Below are 25,480 nucleotides of genomic sequence, written 5' to 3' on the forward strand. Positions count from 1 at the left end.
GGGAGGACATACAGACTCTGCACAAAAGGCACCCCAGTCAAGAATCAAACCAGAGAGCCTCTTGCTGTGAGGTAACAACACTACCACTGCACCATCCACTTGACACAATTAAACCTCTCAATTTCACAGCAGAAGAAATCTGGAAAAAGACAAAATTTATTTGGGGGGGGGGGGGGCAAAGGCCCAAAACCAGGGACACATTTGAAATATTGCTTGTATAATCTTATAAAGTTGCTGAAATAGTGTTTTGTGTTACCATGTGTTTCCAAAATGATGAGAAGACTAAAACTTAAAGGGCTATCATTATTTAGTGAATTCCATTATCACTGATTTGCCACAAAACCACACATTTTAAGAGGAACAGACCAAAGTATTAGCCAAATATTCTGTGAAAATCTAAACAGTTGAGAGCTATGGACTCAACTCCCTAAATCACAAGTGGTGGTTTGGGTAGAGAATGCAGGCAGTTGTACTTAAGGCTTGGGGTTTGAGCCTAGGCAATCCCAACCACCAGTTATAAGTAACTGGGGCATTTCACATGCACACACACACACACACACACACACACGTACACACACACCGGCTTCATTAAATACAAATGGAGATATCACAAGGCTCCAAGAAAGCAGATTGGTAGAAATAGAGCAGACTATACAAGGACCCAATGGAGGAAGTGTGAACAGTGTTTGGACTCAGAAGGGCTTCCAGAGTGACTGTACATCAGGATTCAACTCTAAAACCCACTCTTGTTCCATCTAATTTATGGAAAACATTAGCAAGTAAGTTGGAGAGGACAGATCAACAAAGCTACTGTATGCAGACAATATGGCACTAGAAGCAGAAAGAGACTGCAGTCAATGATAGGGGCCTGGAATACAAGACTAATGACTCATGGGATAAAACTGAGTACAGACAAAGCAGTGGTCATGGTAACAAATGGGAAGGAAATTTGAGGAACTGAAATTTGAGACAGAAGGGAAAATACTGGAACAGGATAATAGCTTTAAGTATCTGGGAGGTGTGGGTGAAGGGAAGGGGAATCTAGATAAGGAAAATAATACTAGAACAAGAGATGCTGCAGCCACTTGGCACAAAGTGTCAGGGGTGGGACATGACAGAAGAATGAAAGAAGCTGAAAAGTGAGATGTACAAAACAGTGCAACAAGTTGAGAAAGCAGAGGGAGCTTGAGGTCATGAGTTGAAGGTCCTAAGGCAGGTAAATAGGATGCACACTGTGGGACAGATGAAGAAATGGGAGCAGAACCCAAAGTAGGTCCAAATGCAGATCAAGGAGAAGAGATTGCAGTAGTTCAGTCACATATGCAGAAAAGCAGATGACGATGTGATAAAGAAGATTTGGGAGAGACAAAACAACTATAAGACATAAAAAATGTCCCATCCAAGAGATAAATGGATTGTATGAGAAAACCTGTTACATTCAGGCATGATTGCTGAAGAAGGTAAGAGGGTGGCAACAGGTGACATGACCTCCTGATACCCCTGTAGATATTTGAAAAAAGGAGTTGACTAGGAAGATGATTAGATTAGATTCTTTTTATGTATATCACGTCCAGAAAAGGACATTACACTAGTTGGTACCTCACTACTTGTAAAAGCAGAAAATCACATTCCTGCCCCTTGATTTTATCCTTCTAAGAGTGGCCTCTGTGTTGTCTGGTAAGTCTGGTAACACCACTCCTAATGGTTCATTGTTAGTGCAGATATTACCTCAGGTTACCTTTTCCTGCACTGTGAAGCAGAACACCAGCTTGTACTCTACCTCAGGGTTATCCCTCAACAATGAAGCACTTTGAACTTTGCTAGGTTAAACCTTAGATGCTGTTTTTCTGCCCATGTCCAAGTCTCACTAGAGCAATTTTCCTTCCATTACTCCTGAAGTGCATGCTCAAACAACCCAAGGTATTAAATAGTTTTGTAGCACTGGCTCCGGGTGCCATTTAAAATAAAAAAAAAAAAACAGATGTACATTGGGAAAGAGTGTGTCCTCTGTATCTAAGCAGCCAGAAAACTCTGTACAACGTTACTTAAAATGTTTACAGCTATTACCAGTTTGATTAGCATCAGGATTGTAACTCTGTGACTCTAGCACAGACGGTTCATTTGTAAATGCTTAGATTTAACGAATTAACATTAAAAGTAAATTTAATTTATTCTTGTATTTGTAGCTTAAAGAGCTCATACTTGATACTATGACAAGCTTAACAAGTAATATATTTGTTTTATACTATGAATGACTTTAGCTGGTATATTTGGTGCTGATAAACGTTGCCAAACACTATCAAGTGTTATTTTTCTTCAGTATAATTTAATAATAACTGCCTGCTTGTATATGTCGAATGAAAATGGCACACAGTTTGTTATACACCAAGTTCTATACATAGATATCAGTAAATGAGATGTTGAAACTAAATCTGAAAGAAAACTGTCACATGCAGCATTATGTGACTGTTGTAACTACTGACTAAATGCTACAACTGTAATGTGACTGCATGAAAGGGAGTAATAGCGCCAGGACACAGCATAATTGAAAATGCAACAGAGTCCTACTAAAATACGTGGCATAGGGATTGTGATTCCTTGTAGAGTCGTTACACTTGTAATTACTGTATGTAGCCATTTCTGCTTTTGCTGCCTCACTGATGCTAAAAATGAATTGTCCTAGATACAGCAGAATTGAAAGTATGATAGACTTATACTAAACATTGTAAACTACACAGTAGAGGCATTATGATAAGCTGAAGTGATGATATACTTGTAGCTGATGTTAAGAATTCTCATATTACAAAAAGTACTTACTCGCCTTACAAATGCTACAAAGAAAACTACTGTACTACCTACTAACAGGCCTAGTGGGGTAAATTAGGCTCACCAGCTACCATTGTAGGGCATGCTTTTGTGTTTTCCAACTGTTTATTCAAATCTCCCTTTTCTTCCCTTCTGTTATTAACTGTAAAATTAAAATTGATCGAATTATGTTTATGTAGGCACATGTATTCATTAGCTAATGTCCAATTTTCACTCTTTTTTTCTATCATTTCAGCATAAACACTGCTATCAAACAGCCCATCTAAGTAAGGAACAGGATAAAGGCACAGGTCTGGACACAAATAGCCATCTACCAATCCTGTACACAGCCATTTGTGCTGGCCACAGAAGCTGATGATAGCATCGCTGTGCTAAAAATTTCAGGTTATATTATTTTGCACTCAAGTCACCTGATGGCTATCAAGGAGGCTGACAGGTTGATAGCAACCTTACCTTTGATCCCCATGTCTCTACAGTGGCAAGAAAGGCATTCTATAGTGCCCATCTCCAGAAAGAGAGAAATCTTAATCCTCCCTTTACTACTTCCTCATCAGACCAATAATAGAATACAATGATCCCTTTGGTATGTACCTTTCCAAGCACCTGCAACAACTGGAAAGAGTGCAGAGGTTTCTCACAAAGAAAATTCAAGGTCCTCGTTATCTCATATGTGGACAGGCTGAAATCGATGTCACTTTATTCAGTTTTGTACAGACCACTCAGAGGCAAAGAGCAATCTCTGACCCTGCATTACTGGAAATGCTGCACATCCATAAGCCTAATGGTAAGCTTGTCACCCGCTCTAAGGACCTTAACCTGGTATGTGACATCAACAAAACTTGCTGGAGAGACAGATTTTTCTCTCAGAGGTTGCCTCATCTGTGGAACAGACTTCCAGTTTATGTCAAACTAAGATCCTTGACCCTATTTAAGTGAAATTTGGACAATTGGATGGGCAGCCTTAAATTCATCCCAGGGGTTCCACCTGTATCCCTCCTGAAAAGGGGGTAATATGTGCTGAGTTCATTGTCTGCTCAAAACAGTCACTCTTGGGAACAGGGTTTCAACTTGTCTAGGCTTGTAAGGACCCTAGGGTCATTATTAGCCTTGTAATTTCCTATGAACCTATGATTATAGCTACTTAACAGGAAGATAACAGGCAGTAAAACGTCAAAATAATTACTCCCTCTTTCTACCCATGTCTGTAGTAGTCCTTCAAGGGTCCATTCTACGACCTCCTACTGTTTTAATGTAGTCATCAATGACCTCCACTCAGCACCCCTGAAAACCACTATAGTTCAGTACACCATTGTCTCTACACTAATATGCACAGCAAAAAGCCTATAAACCTTACAAAAACTAACTCAATCCTTCACATAAATTGAAAACTGGTTTGATAATACCTGCCTCCTCAACCCCAAAAAACACCCCAAAAAAGCTCATTCACATTAGCCTCACAAAATAATACTTTAATAGAAGTGAATTATATCAATCTACTTGATCATAAACAGCCAAGTGAAATTGGATATACATATCTCACAAGAGGTATAAAACATCAAAAATTAGGTAGCCTGCACAGAGTAAAACCATCCCTCCCAGATACAGCAAGGACAAGTAGAGCCACAGCCTGCTTACTTCGTAATCTTCTGTATGCAGCACTCATCTGTACCAAACAAACTACCACCTAAACTGTAACCCTAACCTATAAACTTCAACAATGTGACAATAAAATAGCTAAGTTCACCCCTGATATGCCAAAGAGAACTCATCAATGCCTGACACTTAAACAATTAAACTGGCTCAGACTCTCAAACACACTACGTCTCACCACTAGTAGTAATCCACAACCAACTACATAAACCAGATTTATGCCCAAGCCTACACAATCTCATTCATTGCTACCCTATGGTCCACAAACAAATCTCTGCTCATTATTACAAAATCTCTAAATATAACAGATGATGCACTCTATTGTAATGGCATCTCTACACTATGGAACTCTATTCCTACCTATTTAAGGCAGACTGAGAACATGACAAACTTAAATCAGAGCTCAAACAATATCTCACACAGAGCTGGCTATGTTCCTGTAATTACTTCTGGCTAAATTACTATAATACCCTCTACCCATTTCTATGCTACAACACACCTGGCTAAGTAACCACCACCCTTCTCATTTTTTCTGTACTTCATCATTTACAGACATCATCTTAAACATCTCCTTATACAATACCCAGCTCTAAAAAATGACCAGATGAAAATGCACCAAGGAACTTTAAATGGGTATTGTATTTGTTACCTGTCAATATTTATAACAAATGTCAACTAAAATGTGTTTTTCTGTCTCACAAATTATATACAAGAATTTATTTTTCTATATGGTAAATATCAATTCATACAACAATCTATCATGTAAATATAATTTTTTTTTCAAGTGTATATTTCTCTACTGCTTTATTCCTCTTTATATTATTATAAACATTTTGTTTTGTTCTGAACTGTTCTACAGAAACTCTTTCTACTGTGTAAACATGAAAATGTATTTCTTCTGAGTAAACATAAAAATTCACTTAAAGCTGTAGTGGTATATCCAAAGCTTAGAAATACAGACACCAAATTTTAGCGCTTTCATTCATAATGGAAGAGGTAACGGTCCTGATAAGGATTTTCTTGTACTTTTGTTTTGCCTATTACAAATGAAATGTGGTCTATCAAAAAGACAATTGTAGATAATTGGAAGGTTCTGTTAGGAAATCAGGAATTGACAAAAGTTATAGGTGAAAGACCTAAATTTATTTTTAAAAAAATTAAAAACATCAAAAATATGTTAGAATGGACAAGTAAAGCAGGAGATGATAATATAGGTCCGAAAATTCTAGCTAAGGGTACCTATGCATGTAATGCCTCCAGACAATGCAGGTATATAAGTAATTCTTCCTCTGTATACGTTTCACATATACAAAAAACATATTGGTCTAAAAATTATTATAGCAATAACCCACGCCTGGGTGTGGGTAATGCTAAATTTACCCACGGTTGGCGTGGTTTGGTCCCTTGGCGCCCGAGGGACCAAACAAAGCCAACCGTGTAATTAGCATTACCACACCCAGAAGTGGTTATTGCTATTATATTACGACATTATTTAAGAAAAGAAACTATTACTTTTCTTAAATAATGGCATAGTATAATGCCTGTTTACTGCCCTTCCGCAGATGTCTGGCATCCGCAGCAGTTCTGATGTACTGCGCGCCTGCGCAGTACATCAGAGTTGTGGGCAAAGCAACGGAGAAAGCAAGATCTCCGTTGCTTTTTTTTAGTGTCTCGCTATGTTAAATGAGTTTAACATAGCGAGACAGTTTTAAAATAAGCAACGGACATCTCTGTTGCTTATTTTAAAACTGTCTCGCTATGTTAAACTCATTTAACATAGCGAGACTCTAAAAAAAAGCAACGGAGATCTTGCTTTCTCTGTTGCTTTTTTTTAAAACACTGTCTCGCTATGTTAAATGGGTTTAACATAGCCAGACAGCTTTAAAATAAGCAACGGAGATCTCTGTTGCTTATTTTAAAGCTGTCTCGCTATGTTAAACCCATTTAACATAGCCAGACAGTGTTTTAAAAAAAGAGTTATACTAATGGAAAAAAGTCCGGGCGACCGGACCTTTTTCCATTAGTATAACTCGATTTACAACAGGCACGCTGGCCAATCAGCGTGCACGTTTTGGGGGGGTCATGGTATAATATACATGTAGTACTGATAAGGTGGTTTATATAGCTCAATGTTCCACATGCCCCAGTTTCTATATAGGCATGACTACAAGATGCCTTAGAAAAAGGATTAGTGAACATCTTTTAGCCATAAAGAAAAAAGATTCAGTCAATGCTTTGGCTAAACATTCCTTGGTTTGCCATGATTTTAAGAAATTTATTATATATTGCTATGGACTGTGTTTTACCAGGGGCTTTTGTTGGTGATGTTAAAGTCCTTTTAGAATGTAAAGAATCTCTTTGGCAGCTGCATTTAGGAGCATATTTTGCTCCTGGGTTAAATGAAACAATTAATATAAAGTGTTTCTTACAAATGAGACAGTATTAAATTTGACTATTTGAACATATACATATTTTATCAATAATTTTTTGTATCTTGTTTGACGTATTTAAGGCATATATATATATTCAATATTACATTGGATTTTATTTTAAGTGTATTTTAAGATAATTAATCATTTAATTTATTTTATGACATCATGAAGCATATGATTGATTAGGGTTGTATAAAAAGGATGTGAGTGGAGTTTTATTATTTCTGAAGAAGTTCACAAAGAAATAAATGTGAATGAAAGCGCTAAAATTTGGTGTCCGTATTTCTAAGCTTTGGATATACCACTACAACTTTTTGTTATTTAGTTTTGCTGTCTTCAATCGTTTTTCAAATAAAAATTCACTTATTGTAATGCATAGAGCTTCTGCTGAAATGGGTCCTGTTAGTCCAGTTGGACCTTCCCAGTAAACAAATGTAATACATACGTTTTTACACCTTCCTCCATTCTGTACTAGCCTCACTATTCTGAGGTGATCTGTAGGGAGCATCATCCTGTGTTGTCCTGTGCTTCATTCACAGTATCACACCGGACATACAGACTGAATAATGTAGGGCCCAGGACCATGTCCTGTACTTCACCACATGTTGCTTCCTTTTCTGCTGTCAGTCCCTCAGTAATTTTTTTGTCTCTTTCAACCATTCCTCTTCTTATCTGTACAATTTCTTATCCGTGGCTGATGTGTTTGGCAGTACCTTGTATAGATGCAGGCACTATTCAGGTGACATTTTTCCTGTAAAAGTACCCTTGAAATTTCACTAATACCTAGTTGCACACAGTGCAGCTAGTTTCCAGTGACAAGCACTGCCCCCAGAGTTGCAAACCAGATACTCCTGACGTATATTCTCACCAGAACCATCTAGTCAATAACAAAGAGTCTGTTGCCATGGATATGAACTTTCCCATTATCTCTGTAAATGGCTTGGTGGATATGGGCATCCTGTGCCAAGGTAGAAATTGCCTTATGTTTACTGATAACCAGCTAACTCTCAAACAAAACTAAGATATGCAAGAAATGTATTTACACAACGTCACTGGAGGCAAGGCTGTCACATAAAAGCACTCCTAATGTAAATCAGGTTGTCAGTAGTACACACGGTCTACCTATCACATACTATACAAAGCAGACACATATACCGACATGTGCTGAGGTGCTTAAATATAACCTTCCTAAACCCCAAACACCTCCTAGATGAAGCACACATAACAAATGCCCTCAGCAGCCCTGAATGTATTCTTTCAAAACAACACCCACATCAACACATAGAGCCACATCTCATGTAGCCTCTATATTTAACCCCATAAGGCAGGCCACCTCACAATCCAACGTTCTAGTCATTGGAGACTCCATTGTGAGACACACTGATGTCCCTCTCATTGGGCTGAGTAAGGAGAAAGTCACAGTCAGTTGCTTATCAGGGGGCCAGGATCTGCCACATTACACATGCACTCAGGTCATTGGACCACAAGTACCAGTATGACTCAGTCATAGCCCATATAGGTATAAATGACCTGAGATGTACCTCCCTAGACTATATGAAGAGAGATTTCATTTTTGCTCTCAGAGTAAGTGTCCCAGGATGGTATGACCCTAGCATTGACCATCATTTTACCTTCTCCAAGGATGATGTCACAATACGAAGAGAAGATGACTGACTTTAATAAATGGCTTTGTTTCTGGTGTCATTCTAACGGGGTACAATATTTGTCAGCATGGAAGGAGATGGTCAGTAGACTACACTGCTTTACCAGGGATGGTCTGCATCTCTCCCCTCTAGGCTTTCAAATATTAGTTAAAACATTGTCTTCCACCAAAATGCCAAACTTGAAAATACTTCAATTTAAGTATTTAAATACTGTGTTATATATAATTCCTCAGTCTGATGAAGTCTTAGTTTGAAGACGAAAGTGCTTACTGCCTATGGATTTACTGCTTGTGGATTAAAGAACTAATTCTATTTGTCTGTCATTTTTTGTCTTATTTTAATGAGTTTAAGGCTTATTTTTCTGTTTCTTCTTTGATAGTAACTGAGATATGGTTTAAATCTGCACTCTGTCAGTACAAGGCAATAATGTCTTCCACACATTTAGATCAGTTACAACACAGACAGGGTATAAAGGTGGAGGTGTCTCAATTTACATCAAAAATAAATATACCTCAAGGTTGGTCAAACAGGACAATGTAGTTGAGCTTCTCCATGTTCAAGTTACCATAGGCAAAATCTCATACCACTTTCATGCAAGCTATAGGTCTCCCTCCATATTCATAAGCAACTTTTAGTTACCCCACTATTAACTGGGAATCACATATGACATCAGGTGTTCAGGTACAGAGATTCCTGGATTTTGTAAACCCAAACTCCCTGGACCAGAATGTCAGTACACCAGGAGCAAAAACATACTGGATCTGGTCCTTACTAATATGGGAAAGTACTGCATACCGCCTAGTGTAATGTTCTCTCTGGTAAGGTCAGACCACAAAACAGTCTCCTTTGAAGTAAACATAAAAAAAAGAACCCGGCTAACCCTGGATTGTTCAGGTACTACCCCTAAGGCCAGCTTCTGTACCCAGGAGGAATAAGGAGGAACTAACTCAAACACAAGCCACCCTGGTAGAATCACAACATTAATAGGCTGTATAACAGAAGGAAGAAAAGCAGGGCAAAAATTAGGAGGTGCAGCACCCAGGAGAATAAAAGCAATTCCATTAAACTAAACAAACAACTCAGTGGACAAATACAGCTTACCAAATCCACATTTTTGGTTAGTTTGGCCTCCCAGGCCAAGAACAAGCACCAGGCATTCTTTAGCAATGTCAGCAGCCTCAAGGCAATACACAGTTGTGTGGAGATGTCATTGTTAATGGAGTCACCTATAAATGACCCGTAATATATGTCAACCCTATTGGCAGACAAATTTAGCTCTACATTTACCCCCTTTCTCTCCCTCAAGCTGCCTCAGAAAATACCATTAAATTTAACTCCTCCTACTATCACTGAGGAAAAGGTCCTCAATGCTCTCTCTAAGGCCAAGAGTACTGCATCAATGGGCTCATAAACTATCCCAGGATGCCTTCTAAATATCTTGAAACATGACCTGTCAGGCTGTTTGGAATCACTATTTAACCATTGCCTCCAAACAGGTTTTGTGACTCATGAATAGAGAACAACAGCAGTCATTTCTCTGCACAAGGGAGGGCCATCTACAGACCCTGGAAACTGCCATCCCATAAGTCTCACTAGTGTCATATGCAAAGCCGTGGAAAATCTATTACAGAAATGATCAGTAATGACATAGGAAACCTCCAAACACTGGACCCAAGCCAATTTGGTTTTGTCAAAGGCAGGTCATACCTACTCAGCCTGCTGGAATTCTTTGAGAAGGTCACCAAAGCAATGAATGATGGTAAAATGGTTCACGTTGCCTACCTTGAACTGGCTAAGGAATTTGACACAATACCCCATGCAGGCATTGTTGACAAACTCAAGAGGTTAAGTATAAACCCTTATGTCATCCAGTGGATAGCCAGATGGCTCACAGACAGGACCCAGGAAGTTAGATTTGGGGCCTCTACCTCTACAAAGAGGCCAGTCACAAGTGTAGTCCCTCATAGATCAGTCCTGGGACAACTCCTTTTTAGCATTTACATCTCCAAAGTCAAGGCCAATGTCAAGGGATTCTGGCTGACCAAAATGGAAGATAATTGCAAATTAGAAGCAGTCATAGAATCATCCACTGACACTAATGTTCTCCAGAAAGAGCTAACGCAGGCAAATAACTTGTGTCAGAGCCAGGGACTAAAACTAAATGCCAATAAATGCATAATAGTATCCTTCATGAAATCATCCTCCTCGGGTAACTATCATATTGACAATACATCCCTAAAAGTCGACCCAGTAGTCAGTGACTTGGGGACAAACACAGACAGTGATCTAGCCTTTGACTGTCATGTGTCTACAGTTGTGAGGAAATAATTCTATGTTACGCAACATATAAACAAAGGAATGACATCTAGGTTCAAGGACGTCAGTGTTCCACTGTATTTGGCATGCATCAGATGTCTCATTGAGTACAATGTCCCTTTGGTATGTACCTAACCAGGCATATCAAACAACTGGATGTCGACAGAGGTTCCTCATTAAAAGAATACAGGGCAAAAGTAACATGTCCTATGCAGACCACTTCAAAGCCCTAGCCCTGTATTCTGTCTTCCACAAGCTGTTGAGGGAAGATCTATGCCTGACATACAAGGCATTGCTGGACCCCATCCTGATGGATCTCCTGCATATCTCCATTAAATGAACAGTACCAGATTTACCCATTCTAAAGACTTACACCTTGCATATGAAATAAATAGTACCTGCCAGTAAGACAGGTATGCATCCCAGAGATTACCCCTTCTCTGGAACAGGCTCTTCATTCATGTGAATCAGAGTTCCTCCATAAACCAGTTCAAGAGAACTTGGACAATTGGATGGGGAACAGGAAATTCATTCCTGGTTTGACACTTATATCTCTACTGGACACAGCCAGCCTGTAAATGGTTCATCTACCAGGCCCCTACTTGTAAGCATGTAATCTCTGAAGCTCCTGCTTACACTTATCAAGGGTACCAGAACTTGTCAGAAATTAGGGATGGATAGCTAGGCTTAATAAGGTCCTAGCCATTGTTAGCCTAGTACACACCTATGAATCTGTGTGAACCTATTATTTTTCTAGCAGCTTGCTGTGTGTAACAGATTTAAATATTCAGATAGATTTCATCAACTAGATGAACACCATCTGCTTCAGTCACTCAGTGCAAAAATGACTCACCATTTCAAGGATAACACATCTGACACTATTGCTCAGTCTCATGTGGATAAGCTACATGACATTTTGAACTGAAATATCGTTACAGATGCATGATATTCAGAAAGATCACAATAAAAAGCCTTGTGTGTCCCAATTACACAATGCCATAAGTTCAATACAGAGTTTAATAAAACTAGACTCAACTGTGACACCAGCTAAAATATACTCATGTAAATGACTACTAGGCTAGAGCTTCCAGGCCTTCGTGCTCTAACTGAGGTCATGTAAACTTTGAAAGTTCAGTGACTCATACAATCAACCCCAAATCAGCTGTTTAGGGAATTCAAACTCTAGACTGTTGACAAAAGGTTGACTTTCAGGACAATTCCCTTTTCTCACCAAAATAGTCTCAAAATGCCCATTGATCAACTAACTGCATCAGGTCACAAAAGTCTGGAAGGTGAAGCCAGCTTTGTGGCACAGAGGGCTGGAAAGTGAAGCCAGCTCTGTGGAACAGAGGCTGGGAGGTGAAACCAGCTCTTTGGCACAGGGGGCTGGAAGGTGAAGCCAGCTTTGTGGAACAGAGGGCTGGAAGGTGAAGCCAGCTCTGTGGTGCAGAGCACTGGAACCTTGACTGCAACTTGAGAAACATAGATCTGAGCAGTGATCAATGAGTCAGCCAAGGGGAGGCGGGGGTCAGCAGCTTTTGTCATATTGCTGACCAATTAAAAGGAAGGCAATGATTGGGTTGTGCTGCAGAAACCAGCATCTGAGGCTAAGCCATTGAATTAAGGAACAGGCTAGTGCTTTGGACAAGTAATCAGTGTGAGGCTCTACTGGATAGGATTTTTCTATGCCCAGGTCTAATGCCTGCTACCATAAATAATAACAGAGTGCTTGTTGGCTGACTAATGGAAGGGAATAGGACATACACAATCTCATTGGGTACTAAGGATGAGTCTGCACTGGATCTACACCATTTTGTATACTACAAAAGGCACCGTTCTTGGGTACCCCCAAGCCCCCAAGCTGTAGCTAGCTATTTTATTCTGGTAACGTGTGCCATTCCCTGATCTGATATCCCTCTCAGTTTTTAACTTGATCATAGCAAGCAGCTTACTATAGCTTTTACAAGACACAAGGCATGCCCCTGAATGCCAGTGCTGCATTATCAACTGAATGGCATCTGCCAGTTATGAGCCTTAATACCTTGTGCTCAGGTTAAAGTCCTCTTCACTCTGCCCTAAGTATGCCCCCCTCCTCCTAACAGCACCCCAGATCTATGAAGAGTAATCTGGACTTGTGTGCTGTTAGGCTGTATGATGTGGGAGATTGTCATATGACCACTGGGCCCTAAAAACATAAAGGAATGCCTGGAAGATGTCAGCACGCTTTAAAATGAGAACTATGGGATGGGTGGCCTGAGAAGAGTATTTATTTACATTTTTTACTGGGAAATTCCTACTGGACACAGGTCCTTTTTCAGTGGAGGCTCGGGGAGAAAAGCTCGGCAGAACAATAAATGAGCAGCAGAGTACATGAAGAACAATTGAATATTCATACAATAGCAAATAATACATACTGCAGCAAACATTAGCTATACATACAATATGAAACATAGTAATGAACAAATATGCCAGCATCTAGTTAGAAGCTAGGAATAAAGGTAGGATGTATATACAGATAGTACTAAGCTCAAACGGATACTGTTCTAAACTCATATACCTAAATCCTATATACAAATATTGCACTAAACCCAAGCAGATATAAAACAGATGCTCCACATGAAGGTGGAACAAGCTAGAAGGTCTAATGGGATGGAAGAGGAAGATAGAGGAGTAAGAGAGGAGACTGAGTGAGTAGTATACATGGTAGTGAGAGGAAGCTAGGTTAAGTCAGTTGGATATGTATTTGGAGTTGAGATGAAGTGAGGAAGTTAAGCATGTTATAACAGATCTGAGAGATTGATTGAGGAGGGAAGGGAAGGGTAAAGGGTGAGTCAGAGCTTGCAGAGGAAGGAATGCAGTGATCAGACTGTGTGAGGCACGGTGGCTAGGGGAGAGGAGAGTAAGGGGAGGTAAAAGGAGGGTTACTAGTTGGGATTGGTACATGGGCATAACCAGAGACTTTTTAAATGAGTTTTTAGTGCAGTTTTGAAGTGATTGCAATAGGGTAGTGTGGTTATAAAGGGGGGGGGGATTGTTCCATAATCTAGATATGACGGAAGAGAATAGTGCTTCTCCTGATGAGTTCTTGGGTTTGGTCACTAGAAGTAGATTTTTGCTGCTGGAGCATAATGGTCTATTGGAGCAGTGGAGCTGGAGAAGGTTTTGAAGGGATCAGACTTTAAGAGGATGGCTTACTAACTTGTGGGTGAGAGAGTGAGTTGATTCAGGTAAATAAGTTGAGGGAATTCAAGCCAGTCAAGTTCTGTAAGTGAGATACAGTGGTGGTTGCGATAACATGTACCAGTGGCAAACTTAGCAATGTTATTGTAGCAAGCCTTGAGCTTGTTTAGGTTTGTTTCTCTGAGTAGGTAAGTATGGGAGAGGCATAAAGTGGAGATTAGTTGAGAATTAGCAGCAGAAATTCTGGCTGTCTTGGTCAGGAATTGTTTGCTGCTGTACAATGCACCTAGTTTTTTCTGATAAGTGAAATGTGAGTGTCAAATCTGAGATTGTTATCAATCTTAACACAAAGTAGTTTGGTGTGTTCTGTTGAGGAGATGACAGTATTGTCTTTGGCTAGAATATTAAAGTGGGGGATAAGTGGGTTAAATTTAGTGGGTTGGAAGATAAGGAGTTTATTCTTGCATTGGGTTGAGTAATTACTGGGTATTAGATGGCCAGCTTTCTACAGATGAAAAAGCTTCCTGTATGATCTTGTGAAGTTCAGGTATAGTTGGGGCTGAGCAGATAAGGGTGGAGTCATCTGCATACTGTATAAGTGAATCATGCTTGGTAGCTGTGAATAGATCATTGGTGAAGAGTGAGAACAGTAGGGGACCAAGGATGGAGCCTTGGGGAAAACCGAGCATTACAGGAAGTCGAGGAGATAGGTCATCATGCCAGACAACTGACTGTTGTCAGCCAGTTAGATAACTGTGAAACCAATCAGTAGCTGATTGGGAAAAGGATAGGTTAGTGAGAACAGAGATTAGTAGTTTGTGTGAGATCATGTCAAAAGCCTTGGATATATCTGGAAATATAGCAGAGGAGAACAGGCCATTATTTTTATGATGAAGGATAGCATTAGTGAAAGACAGCAAGGCGATAGTAGTGCTGTGGTATGGCCTGAAGCCATTTTGGGTGCTGGAGAGGAGGTTATTAGCTAAGAGGTAGTCTAAGACTTGAGAATGGATGCATTTCTCAAGTATCTTGGAAAGTGGAGAAAGGATGGCTAGGGGGCGGTAATTGGAAAGTTCAGTGGAGGAGCCACCTTTATGGAGGGGAATGATGTGGGACATTTTCCACAGTGTGGGGACAGAGCTTTCAAACTGACTAATTAAGCTAGAGACTGGATAAGCTGGGGCTTCTGCTACTAGTTTTAGGTATTCAGAGGGGAGATTGTCAGCTGCAAGTTTTGTAGGCTTAAGTTTCAATAGAAGTTTTTTTTTAATATAGGAGGTAGGTACTGATGAAAAAGAAAATACTGTGGGCAAAGTATTTGGCTTTGATGTAGGGAGGGTGGGTAGAAGGTTGTGTTGTTTAGTCAAAGACGGAATGGTTTCAGTAAAATATTTATTGAATGAGTCAGCAATACTGCTGGAGGAAGGGGGACTGTTAGGGGGAGGGGTGCCTCCTGGGTGGAGAATTGGAGTTTATTGTGGACCAGAACTGTTTAGGGTTGTGATGGGAGGAGTTTAGGGCATACTGATAATATTGGATTTTATCTTCTTTTATTTGCTTTTTGATCTTGTGCAACTCTAGGAATGACTGTCTAGAGGAGGGTTTTTTTTGTTAAGCACCAGTGCTCCCAGGCCTTATCTCTGATTTTCATTAGTGCCCTGGTGCTTTTCTGTCACCAAGGGGAGTATTGTGTATTGACTCTGGCATTTCTTATAGGGGCATGTGTGTTTAGGATGTTTAGGAAGGTGCTATTGAAGAAGTGGACAGCTTCATCCAGACTGAAGTACTTTAGTGGTGTCCAATCACATTTTTGAATTGATGAGATAAAGGAGAGAGGGGTTAAAGTTTACCCTGTTTTGGATTTGCCTATAGATGATGGGTTTAGCACAATTTAAGTGGTGTCTCAGAAGGAATGTTGGAGTATGGTTACTGAGGCTGTCTGGTAAACAGCCAGCTAAGTATGAGTGAGGGTCTTTACTGGCTAATATCCAGTCGAGAGTAGTGTTTGTTAGAACTTTTATTTATCCAGGTAGGTGATTATATTAGTTGGAAGAAATTAGGTGGTGGGCTGGGTGATTGTTACTACAAGATAGCCAGTTTATATTAAAATCACCTAGGATTATGGTTTCCTGGGGTAAGGAATGGTTAGCCCAGTTCAGAAGGTTTTCCAAGGGTGGGATGTTTTGGCCAGGTGGAAAGTAGTATCCTATGATGTTGACTGTTTTATTTGGGTTTAGTTTGAGGTTGGCATATAGGATTTCTTCATTTCCATTGTGGGGGCAGATGTGTTTAGGATCTGGATGTTGAGGTGGTTTTTAAACATAAGAGCCACACCACCCCCTTTCTTAGATAGTCTATCTCCTTGAAGATTGTTATAACCTGTTGGGAGTATTTCCTCACTTTTGATGTGAGGTTTGAGTGAGGTTTCAGTCAGAGTGAGAATATCAGGAGAGTATAAAGCTATGCTGGTGTTTAGGTCATGGGTTTTCTTAGTTATACTTCTCATATTTAGACACATGAACAGGAGGTCAGATGGCTTTCTGTTGGATGTTAGTTACGAGAAGGAGCAGCTGTTAGGCTGATTTTTAGGTGAGGAGTTGGTAATGGTAGGACCAGAGTTAGGGTGTATATCACCACTGAGGGCTAATTTAGATATTTTATTTATTTATTTATTTAACATTTGTTGACCGGGAAAGTCCTATGGCAGTAAACATAAGTTTTATAAATCTGGTAATTAACCTATCATATTTTAGGGATATTTTTTGTTTGAATGTAATAGGTGACTGGTTGTATGGTGGGTTTATTGGGATGGAGATTGTGATGGTATGACAAGTGTAATTAGTAGGTGGGTGATGGATAGAAGTGAGAGTAAGGGTGCAGTGATAGTGGTGGGGTGTGTCTGTTTTGGAGTTCTGGTAGGATGTAAGGTATGCAAGAAGAGAGCAGGTAAGGAGTGTAAGCACATTAGGTGGAAACATGACTGTGTCAGGTGAGCAGTTAGATTGAAAGTGGGTGGGGTACTGTAGGCGGTAGAGGAGATAGGTTACTAGTATTGCTCTGATTGGTTCCTGGTTATTGGGAGGGGTTAGTGCCTATAATAAAGGTAGATGTAGTGGGGGCAGGAGAGATTAGGAGACAAGGGTGGTGCAAAGTTTGCTCATGCATAGCAGGAATGAACGGAGCAGGGCTTAAACCCCTCCAAGCTGTGGATCACCAGGTAAGTATCTAATGGCTTACCAGTGAGCAGAATTCAACTGCTGATGAGTACTTGTGTCCTGATGGGAGACTAGTAATTTAAAGATGGCTCCATAAACAGCAGGAATCTAATATATACTTTAAAACTACTTTTTCACTGGTAACTAAGTAACCATTGGCTAGAAGAACATCTCATTAGCAAATAACTCTTTAAGAAAATCTACAAATACATAGGAAAGATAAAGTCCGTTATTACTCAGAAGTGTGACAAGATCAATTTCAGAGATTGAGTGAAGTTTGTGAAATGTTTAGACTAAGGCAGGCAATGCAGCCTTCATTTGCTTTTAGTTTTCATGCAGTACATATCCAAGTACCAATTTGTCATCACAAAAAAAAAATCACTGCCCTCTGTAGCTTCAGTAACACGCACATACTTTCCACCTCATGCAAAACTACTAATAAAGATTTGTTGATTTTTGTCTTCCAGGTAATAATGCTGAACCCTGGGCAGCTAATCTAAATTCCAGTGACTTTGCTCTGTTGTGTCCTGATGGTACACGGAAAGAAGTGCATCAATATATCCAGTGTAACATGGCTCAGGTTCCTGCACATGCGGTCATGGTTCATCCAGGCATCAATATTAATTCAGTGTTTGGGCTTCTTGACAGAGCTCAGGTAAGTACCTGTTAGCTCCATTTTATTCATACACACTATAAAAATAAAATACAAAAACTGTAGGGGGGCACAGATGCTTGTGGTCCCCAATCACTAGCAAAGAAAGGGCAGGGTGAAAGGTGCAATCACCCCCGAGTGATATCTTGTAGACAGTGCAAATCAAGATAACTAAATAAAAAAATATTTTTATAAACATCTTTGTTTTCCACTTTAAGGGAAGCAGGAGAAATGGCAAAAAACATCCTACATGGACGTCTGAGACACTCCAGCGTACTTCCCACCATCTTTCCATGTCATCTTACATAGGCAGCAGCTCATCTGTATGCTTTACATATGGGATGAGCCTCTGGCACTGCCTCAAAGACTTCTAATTGGCTGAGCAGGCATGGGGGTGGTACAGAGAAGCCAGTTACAAGACTTTATGTTTGGCACCCACAGGAAGCGTTTAACTATTTGTTTTGGCATATGTTTAATTGCTTGCTGTGAGCACACTAAATAAACAGTTATTAAGAATTTAATTTAGAAATACTTCCTTCAAGCAGTTTACTGCAGTTAATTTCTTTTTCTTTTTTTTAATTTCTAGTGGCTCAGTTAGTGTAAGTAGAAGGGCAACTTGGTCACCTGGGACTGGGGCTCAAACTTGCTTTTTTGTAACTGAGGTCTGCCTGGAAGGAAGACAACCTTTGGACAGGACAAAAACTGAACAAGGAAAAAGCGAGGGCATGTGGGTGTCTGTGACACAATGAATGAAAGATCAATTATCTAATGTCTTCTTCTCCTCTGACTACATACTCATTTGTCTTATGGGAGTGGACAACAAACACAAAAAAATAGGGACAGATTTTAAATACTGCTCTTACAAACTTAGAGAAGAAAGTTGCTAGAGTAACAGGTTAGGTTTTGTTAGCATGCATTTTTTTAAGGAGGACATCTGAAACTCAAATGTCTGTCAGTGACCTCAGTCAATAATGGTGGACAGATCTTAAATATTGCCCTTATAAACTTAGAAAGTTGCTATAATAATAGGTTTTGTGTTAGCATTTTCTGAAGGATAGGAAGTCTAAAACCCAAATGTCATTATTTACTGACTCCACAGTAATGGTGGTTTTGGGACAAAGGCCAAACAATAGGAACAGATTTTAAATATTGCTCTTATAAATTGAGAAAGATGCCTGCTAGAACAGGTTTTGTATTTAACATCGTTTTCTAAAGGAAAGGACATCTGAAACTCAAATGTCTGTCATTAGTAACTTGAAATTTGGGGCGGGGGATCAGCTCAGAGACAACGTTTAAAAGATTGCTGTTATAATTCATAAACTTGGAAAGTTGCTAGAACAATGTGTTTTGCAGTATGCATCTTCTGAAGGATATGAGGCCTGGAACTGAAATGTCTGTCATTTAATGAATTCCAAGTTGGGGGGGGGGGGGGCACATCAGGAACAAAGTTTAAAATATTGGTTGCTGTAATATACATAGAAAGTTTCTAGAATAATATGTTTTGCACTGCTATGCATTTTCTGAAGGATGAAGTCTGATGTTTGAACCCCAAATGTCTGTCATATTTAGAGACGACATGAAGGTGTTGATGTTGGGGGGATCCGATTATGGACAACATTTAAAATATCGCTGTTATAAATATCAAATCAAAAACATAGTGACAGAGATTGTAAAGCAAACAGTAGCAAGTATAACCTTTTACCTTAGGGCCAGAAGATAAAGCAGCAGGAAGAATTCCTTGGCAAAAAAAAAGAAAACATAGTTTGTTAACATAGATAGGACAATAACTGGCCTGTAGGCAAAATCAGGGAAGAATAGAAGAAAGGCTGACAGAAGACACTTTGGAATTCTAAGGCAGGACTGTTGGTGGGGTCATCCTTGTCAGTGATACTTTCTTGGTATTTGGAGGAATACTTGCAAAAAGACGGTGGTGATGATGATCTTTGATACTGGGAGGTAGCTGGTTGAAGACAAGAGGAGATTGGAAAAAAAAGAGTCCTTGTATTAGAATGGTTAGGCACTAGTGATTTACGAGGTATAGCTGGGGTGGGGAGAAGGGGACAACTGCCCTAGCCCGAATGTGTCAGGGGGTGTGATCTGCAGATGCTGATTAGATAGCAGTGCAGTACTGGCATTCAGAAATGAATGACAATAAGCATTTACAGTCAGAGCAGAGGAACCCTAACCCTAATGTGTGGGTATTTAGCTGTAACAAGCAGCTTGTTAGCGAGTAGGTTGCTACAGTTTTCCAAAGAACGAGAAAGAAAGAAAATTTTGTTTTTCTTTTTGGTCCTCAGTATGAAATACAATTTTTTTTTTCTCAAGTATGACAGGACTTGTTTTGGCCCTCAACTTAAAAGTTGAGGGGAGCATCAGTTTGAGGAACAGCATAGGGTGTCCAAATAGCTAGCTATAGTTCTGAGTGCATTGCAAGCGTTTGTGAATATAGTAACACAATTTTAACAGAAAGGTGAGGAAAGTCTAAGCCTCAGTGTCAGTAGCTCAGTAAGCTGTATTCTCACCTTTGATGCCAGGAAGATCAGAGGTTTGTGGGTTCTACTCCCACATCAGGTGTCTCATTTATGTTTCAGTAACACTAATATAGAGCAGTACTGTTCCTGAAGACATTAAATCAAAGCCCCATCTGTCTGCGTTGCTGGTTACTTTGATTACCAAGAGATCCCACCACCTACCACTATAGATCTGAATCCTCCCTCACTTCTAACCATTCCTTGTAGTAACTTTCACTCCACAGTTTCTCAGTAATGGACCTACAAACATGGGACTCACTTTCTGGCCACAAAAAGTTTTTTAACTTTTCACAAATTTAGACACTAACTGGAAAACTGCTTTTCAAAGAAGCTTCACTAGTAACCAAAGCATCGCATAATGACAACTATAACACAACGATCATGTCACACAAAAAGCACCCCACTCCCTAAGACAACCCTTAGGAACACTAATTAACTATGCACAATCGTTTATTCCTTCTCTCTTCATTCCAATCTGCTCATCCTCTGCTCCTCTTTCCTCATTTTCCAGCAAACTTTAAATATCAACTACATTATCAACTAATTAATACTAATGCAAGCTAACACTCTGTTGTACAACCAGTTATGTAAGCTACTATTTGCAATGTGTTCTATAATTGACAATTCTGCTCCCATCCCTGAATGAACCTGAAAATGGTCCATAAGTATTAGAGTTCTACTCCAGTTAACAAATTGATAAAATAAATATAACTTATGCTGGTAGCATAGTATATACTTCCCTGACTACAGCTCAGCTGACCACAGTTTGATTAGAGACTCAGGTACTTGATAGTGCATGTAGGGAGGCTGAAAGTGTCCAATCTGGGGGTTTGGGGGACACCTTGCAGTGGATTAATGGTGAAGGTGGGGGGCATATTGGGAGGCAGTGTCATTAGGGAGGCAGGACTCTGGTTGAGTTGCCATAGGTGTGGGGACAGTACACCATCCTTGCCCACTGGAAGCTCTTTCCTAACATGTGATGGGTACACACAGGGGGTAGGAATATAGGTCCATACAATAACAAATCCTTTTAAAAAGCAGAATGACACTGTGCTGGGGGTGCCTTGATCTCCTCACTGGCTCCAAACAATGGTCCAGAGAAAGTCCTGGAAAGGCTTGTTGGGGTTCTCAGATCCAGTGTAGAACAGGCCCTTGGGAGCAGCTCATGGTCAGCTGTAAGAAAAAAATAAACAAAAAGATAAAAAAATACTGAAGACAGCCCAGCTGACTTCAATTTAAAAAATGAAATATAAAAATACAACCATGATCAGTAAATAAAAAGCAAAATTAAAACAATGAAAACTTCCATTCAACCCATTAAGCAATTGTATCTTGCAGGTTAAACAAACACACACTGTGACACCAGGGAAGTACTACCAGTCCAGCTGTCTGAAATTTTGTAAATAATTACGTCACTTGAAAATATTAATATGAGTTATATAGAATTGTGACATTGCCAGCCCAGCTAGCTGGAATTTTTTAAATAATTCTATGTCATTTATGAATATTGGTATGATTTATATAGAACTGTATATTATGTACTGAGCTTCAAGAATGTAACCACAGTGTACCTTACTGGAAAAGAACAGACATTTATATAAACTATATACCTGTGCAAATGTATGTTTTAATAGTAGAAGCTGGAACATTCAGAGTTAACTTGCAAAACTTCAAGAAAATAAGTTGAAAAGTAAAGTGTTTTACACTTCTGTTATCTCCCAGTAAGCAGACACAATGTCTAGAGCTAGAGGTTTTCCTATTATCTTGAAATAGAAATAATTAGTAGGTTTCAAATGTAAAAGTGTTTACTTGTTTTACGACTTACAGTTCTGAGAAAACATCTGTGAGATATGTATTTTTCACATAGAAATGTTAAATTTTGTTAAGTTTCTGTTAGCCTGGAAACTGAAGGCAGGTGACAAAGAGTGATGTCATCTGAGCTAACCCAGCAGTAATGTTGATTATTACTTTAAGAGAAAGTGTAGGCATGTTGTATCTTGTCTTGGACCTAGAAACATTCATTCAGCACCTCTGCATCTGCCTTGCTCTGTAAGTAAGTTATTTAGGACATAGTAACTTGTAGATATAGATAGGAATATAGCAAAGATTAGTTTAGATGTTTTCTGTATTTATTTGAGACTGTCCTGCAATGATGTTTTAAAATATTTCCTGTGATTCTGAACTCTGTAGTTACTGTGCTATTTGAGTATTGTCTTGTTCTTTTATTATTTATTATTAAATATATTTAAACCTTTTAATTGCGACTGTTTTTTTTAGAGATATTTAAGCGCTTAGAGTACTTGCATATGCATTTGGTGACACTGTACAGGCCACTCCAAAATAGCCTTAGTCCTGGTCACACTTACCATTTGGATAATAGTAGCATTACAAAGTAGGATTGGACACCTTATAGTAGCTGATAAGTAAGGGTGGCTGGTGGCAGCTGGTACTATCTTATAGCCTGGGCAGAAGGGGGCATAACTATTAAACCTGTGCCTTTTCCGTGTGTGTGTGTGTGTGTGTGTGTGTGTGTGTGTGTGTGTGTGTGTGTGTGTGTGTTTGTATATCAATCAAATCTCAAAGTGGGTGTGTGTCAGCTACTTGGGCAGGGACATGAAGCACTGGTTGGACAGAGAGGGTGCTAGAGGTCTTAGTTTGGCCACTTGGCTGAGATCTTAACCCTATAGTTGTGCCAGTGGGGAGTCTTATTGGGGATCTGGAGAAAGAGGGAGAAACCAGCCCCAGACTGACTGGGATCTCTGTATGCTTTTAAGATAAATTGTACTTTACTGTGTGTGTACTTGTCATCCTCTCAATATGTACGTCCCTCACTGGTGCTAGTGGTGAGGATTGAGGCTCCTTGATTACTGGGCCAGTGCAAGGACATCGCACACCCAAAGCAATACATACTGCATACCCCAAAGGTCCCTACCTAACAGTTCAGAATTTTTCCAAAGTATATCTGATATGCATTTTACACTTTTCATATTTGTATTCAAAATATCTCTAAACATTTTTAAAGTACGTTAATTTTCAATTCAAAACGGTTAACAAACTTTCATTGGTCTTTCTATATATTCTGTTTTTCCTCAATGGAAATAGTTAACCAAACTTGTTTAGATATGGCAAATGCCTTCTTCTAACCTCTCTATGGCACACGCTCAACCTTCTGATCACAGTCAGCTCCATTGTAAACTAGATATAATGAATGATTACCAGCTTATTACAATGCCCGTCTGAAATCTTTTAAATTTCCATTTTAGATTTTACATGACATTTTCCTCTTATTTTTTTTCCTGAGCAAAATGAGTTCACACATGCAATTTGCAAGTAGGTATCATTAATAATTCTTAAAGGTATTTTGTCTCTCTTGTACCATATTTTCATATATTAATGTGCACAATTTTTAAAATCTGTCTTAATTTGATTTTCATCGTTGTATAATTCAAAGTCTTCATTTTAAATTTCTGAAATTCAGAAGTTTGGTTAATATATTGTAAAAAGTCAAAATAGTCTCATCACTGTGCATGATCATAAAAAGGTTAGCATAGCTGAGGGGTCATTGCAGCCATTATAGCCAAACCAACTTTGCTTGCAATAATGAAAATCAAATCTTAAAAATTGTGAAAAAATCACATGTAGAACTTCAGCAATCAGTCTAATCCATGATTCTAAAAATTCATTTGATTGTATAGATTCCTTTTTAAAGCATTCTAACACCACATCATTATGTGTAACTAAGTAGAGAGATTTAACGTGTATAGTCATCAAGATGCCATTATCAAACACATTTACATTTATTTGTTTTTTTTTATGAAGAAACATAGTTATTATTACTTATAACATAGGCAGTCATACATTTATGTAAATGAAAACAAACCATATTGACATATTTTCAGTTTCAAACATTGTACATCACTTAAAATCTCTCCAGTCGCTGTCAGTCAAACATTGGAAAACTCTTTCAATTCCTGCTTTCTCTTAACCTGCATTCCTCCTCCAAAACATTATTCTACGTGTATCATTCCCATAATCCCATTTTCCTATGTAATTTGCTCCCACCCTTTTCTAAAGATCCCACTTTCAGTTGTTTTATCTCTGTTACTATATTCACTAGTTCTAGGACATTTGGTTTAGACTTTGATTTCTATTTTCTAGTAATTACTTTTTTGACAGCTACCAGAATTAAACTCAACAAGGCTTTACTATGTCTAGACAAGTCTGACTCTGTATCATAGTTCAAAAAATTATTTCTTTAGTTATACAAATCCAGTATTTCAGTTAGAGTAGTCTTTAGGATATTTTTAAAGCCTGCCAGCTCATTACACTCCCCAAAATATGTCCCCAGTTATCACTATCTTCCACATGACACCTAATACATTTGCAATCTACCTGAGGAAAAATTATTTGGAGTCCACTTAGGGTATAAAAATACCTATGCAAATTTCTTAAATCTTCTACACTTTGTTGCAGATTTGGAAGCCATCCATCCATCCATTGTTTCTTTGTGAGTTACTTATCCAATCTCTCTTCTCAACCCTTTCTAGCCTCCTCTGATTGATTCCTATAGTTATCATGCAATATTTTATATGCCCCTCTAATTATCCATTTTTTAACAGCAACTTCTGCTTGAGATTCAACTAAAACTCTACTAGTGCTTGTCTTTTGCTTAGGATCCCTCTGTTTCTTTTTCTTTGCCATTACTCTGATATCAGTCTTGCAGTCCAAATGAATTCTTGGCCTCTTCCCATTCTATTACCTTTCTCTATCTAATTAATTACTACCATTATTTTAATTCCTTTGCCAGTTTTCTCCAGTAAGTTCGAGTCCCCTCTTGTTATTCCATGTACTCCTATTTGCAGTCATCCCTACAGGTAGAATCTCCTTTCTCTATCCCCATGTTGGCTTAGTTCTTAGAATACTTTCGGCAATTTTAAGAATATAATATTCTATATGGTTATTATTCTCCTTAAGGATCTGAATCCAAAATCCCAGTCATTTCTAGTTTCTTGAA

General features: G+C 39.0%; 1 protein-coding gene across 2 annotated transcripts in view; it reads left to right on the plus strand.

Annotated features, from left to right (window-relative positions):
* The window catches only part of MELTF (melanotransferrin), a 592,427-nt gene that overhangs the window by 391,113 nt on the left and 175,834 nt on the right, over positions 1-25,480 (plus strand). For both annotated transcript variants that reach the window (XM_044070717.1, XM_044070716.1), the window contains exon 7: positions 17,751-17,938. In XM_044070717.1, the coding sequence (XP_043926652.1) occupies positions 17,751-17,938 (188 nt within the window). The remainder of the gene's footprint in view (positions 1-17,750; positions 17,939-25,480) is intronic.

The sequence above is a fragment of the Protopterus annectens genome, chromosome 4.part1 (assembly GCF_019279795.1).
Source record: "Protopterus annectens isolate FY-2018-M chromosome 4.part1, PAN1.0, whole genome shotgun sequence".
NCBI lineage: Eukaryota > Metazoa > Chordata > Ceratodontiformes > Protopteridae > Protopterus > Protopterus annectens.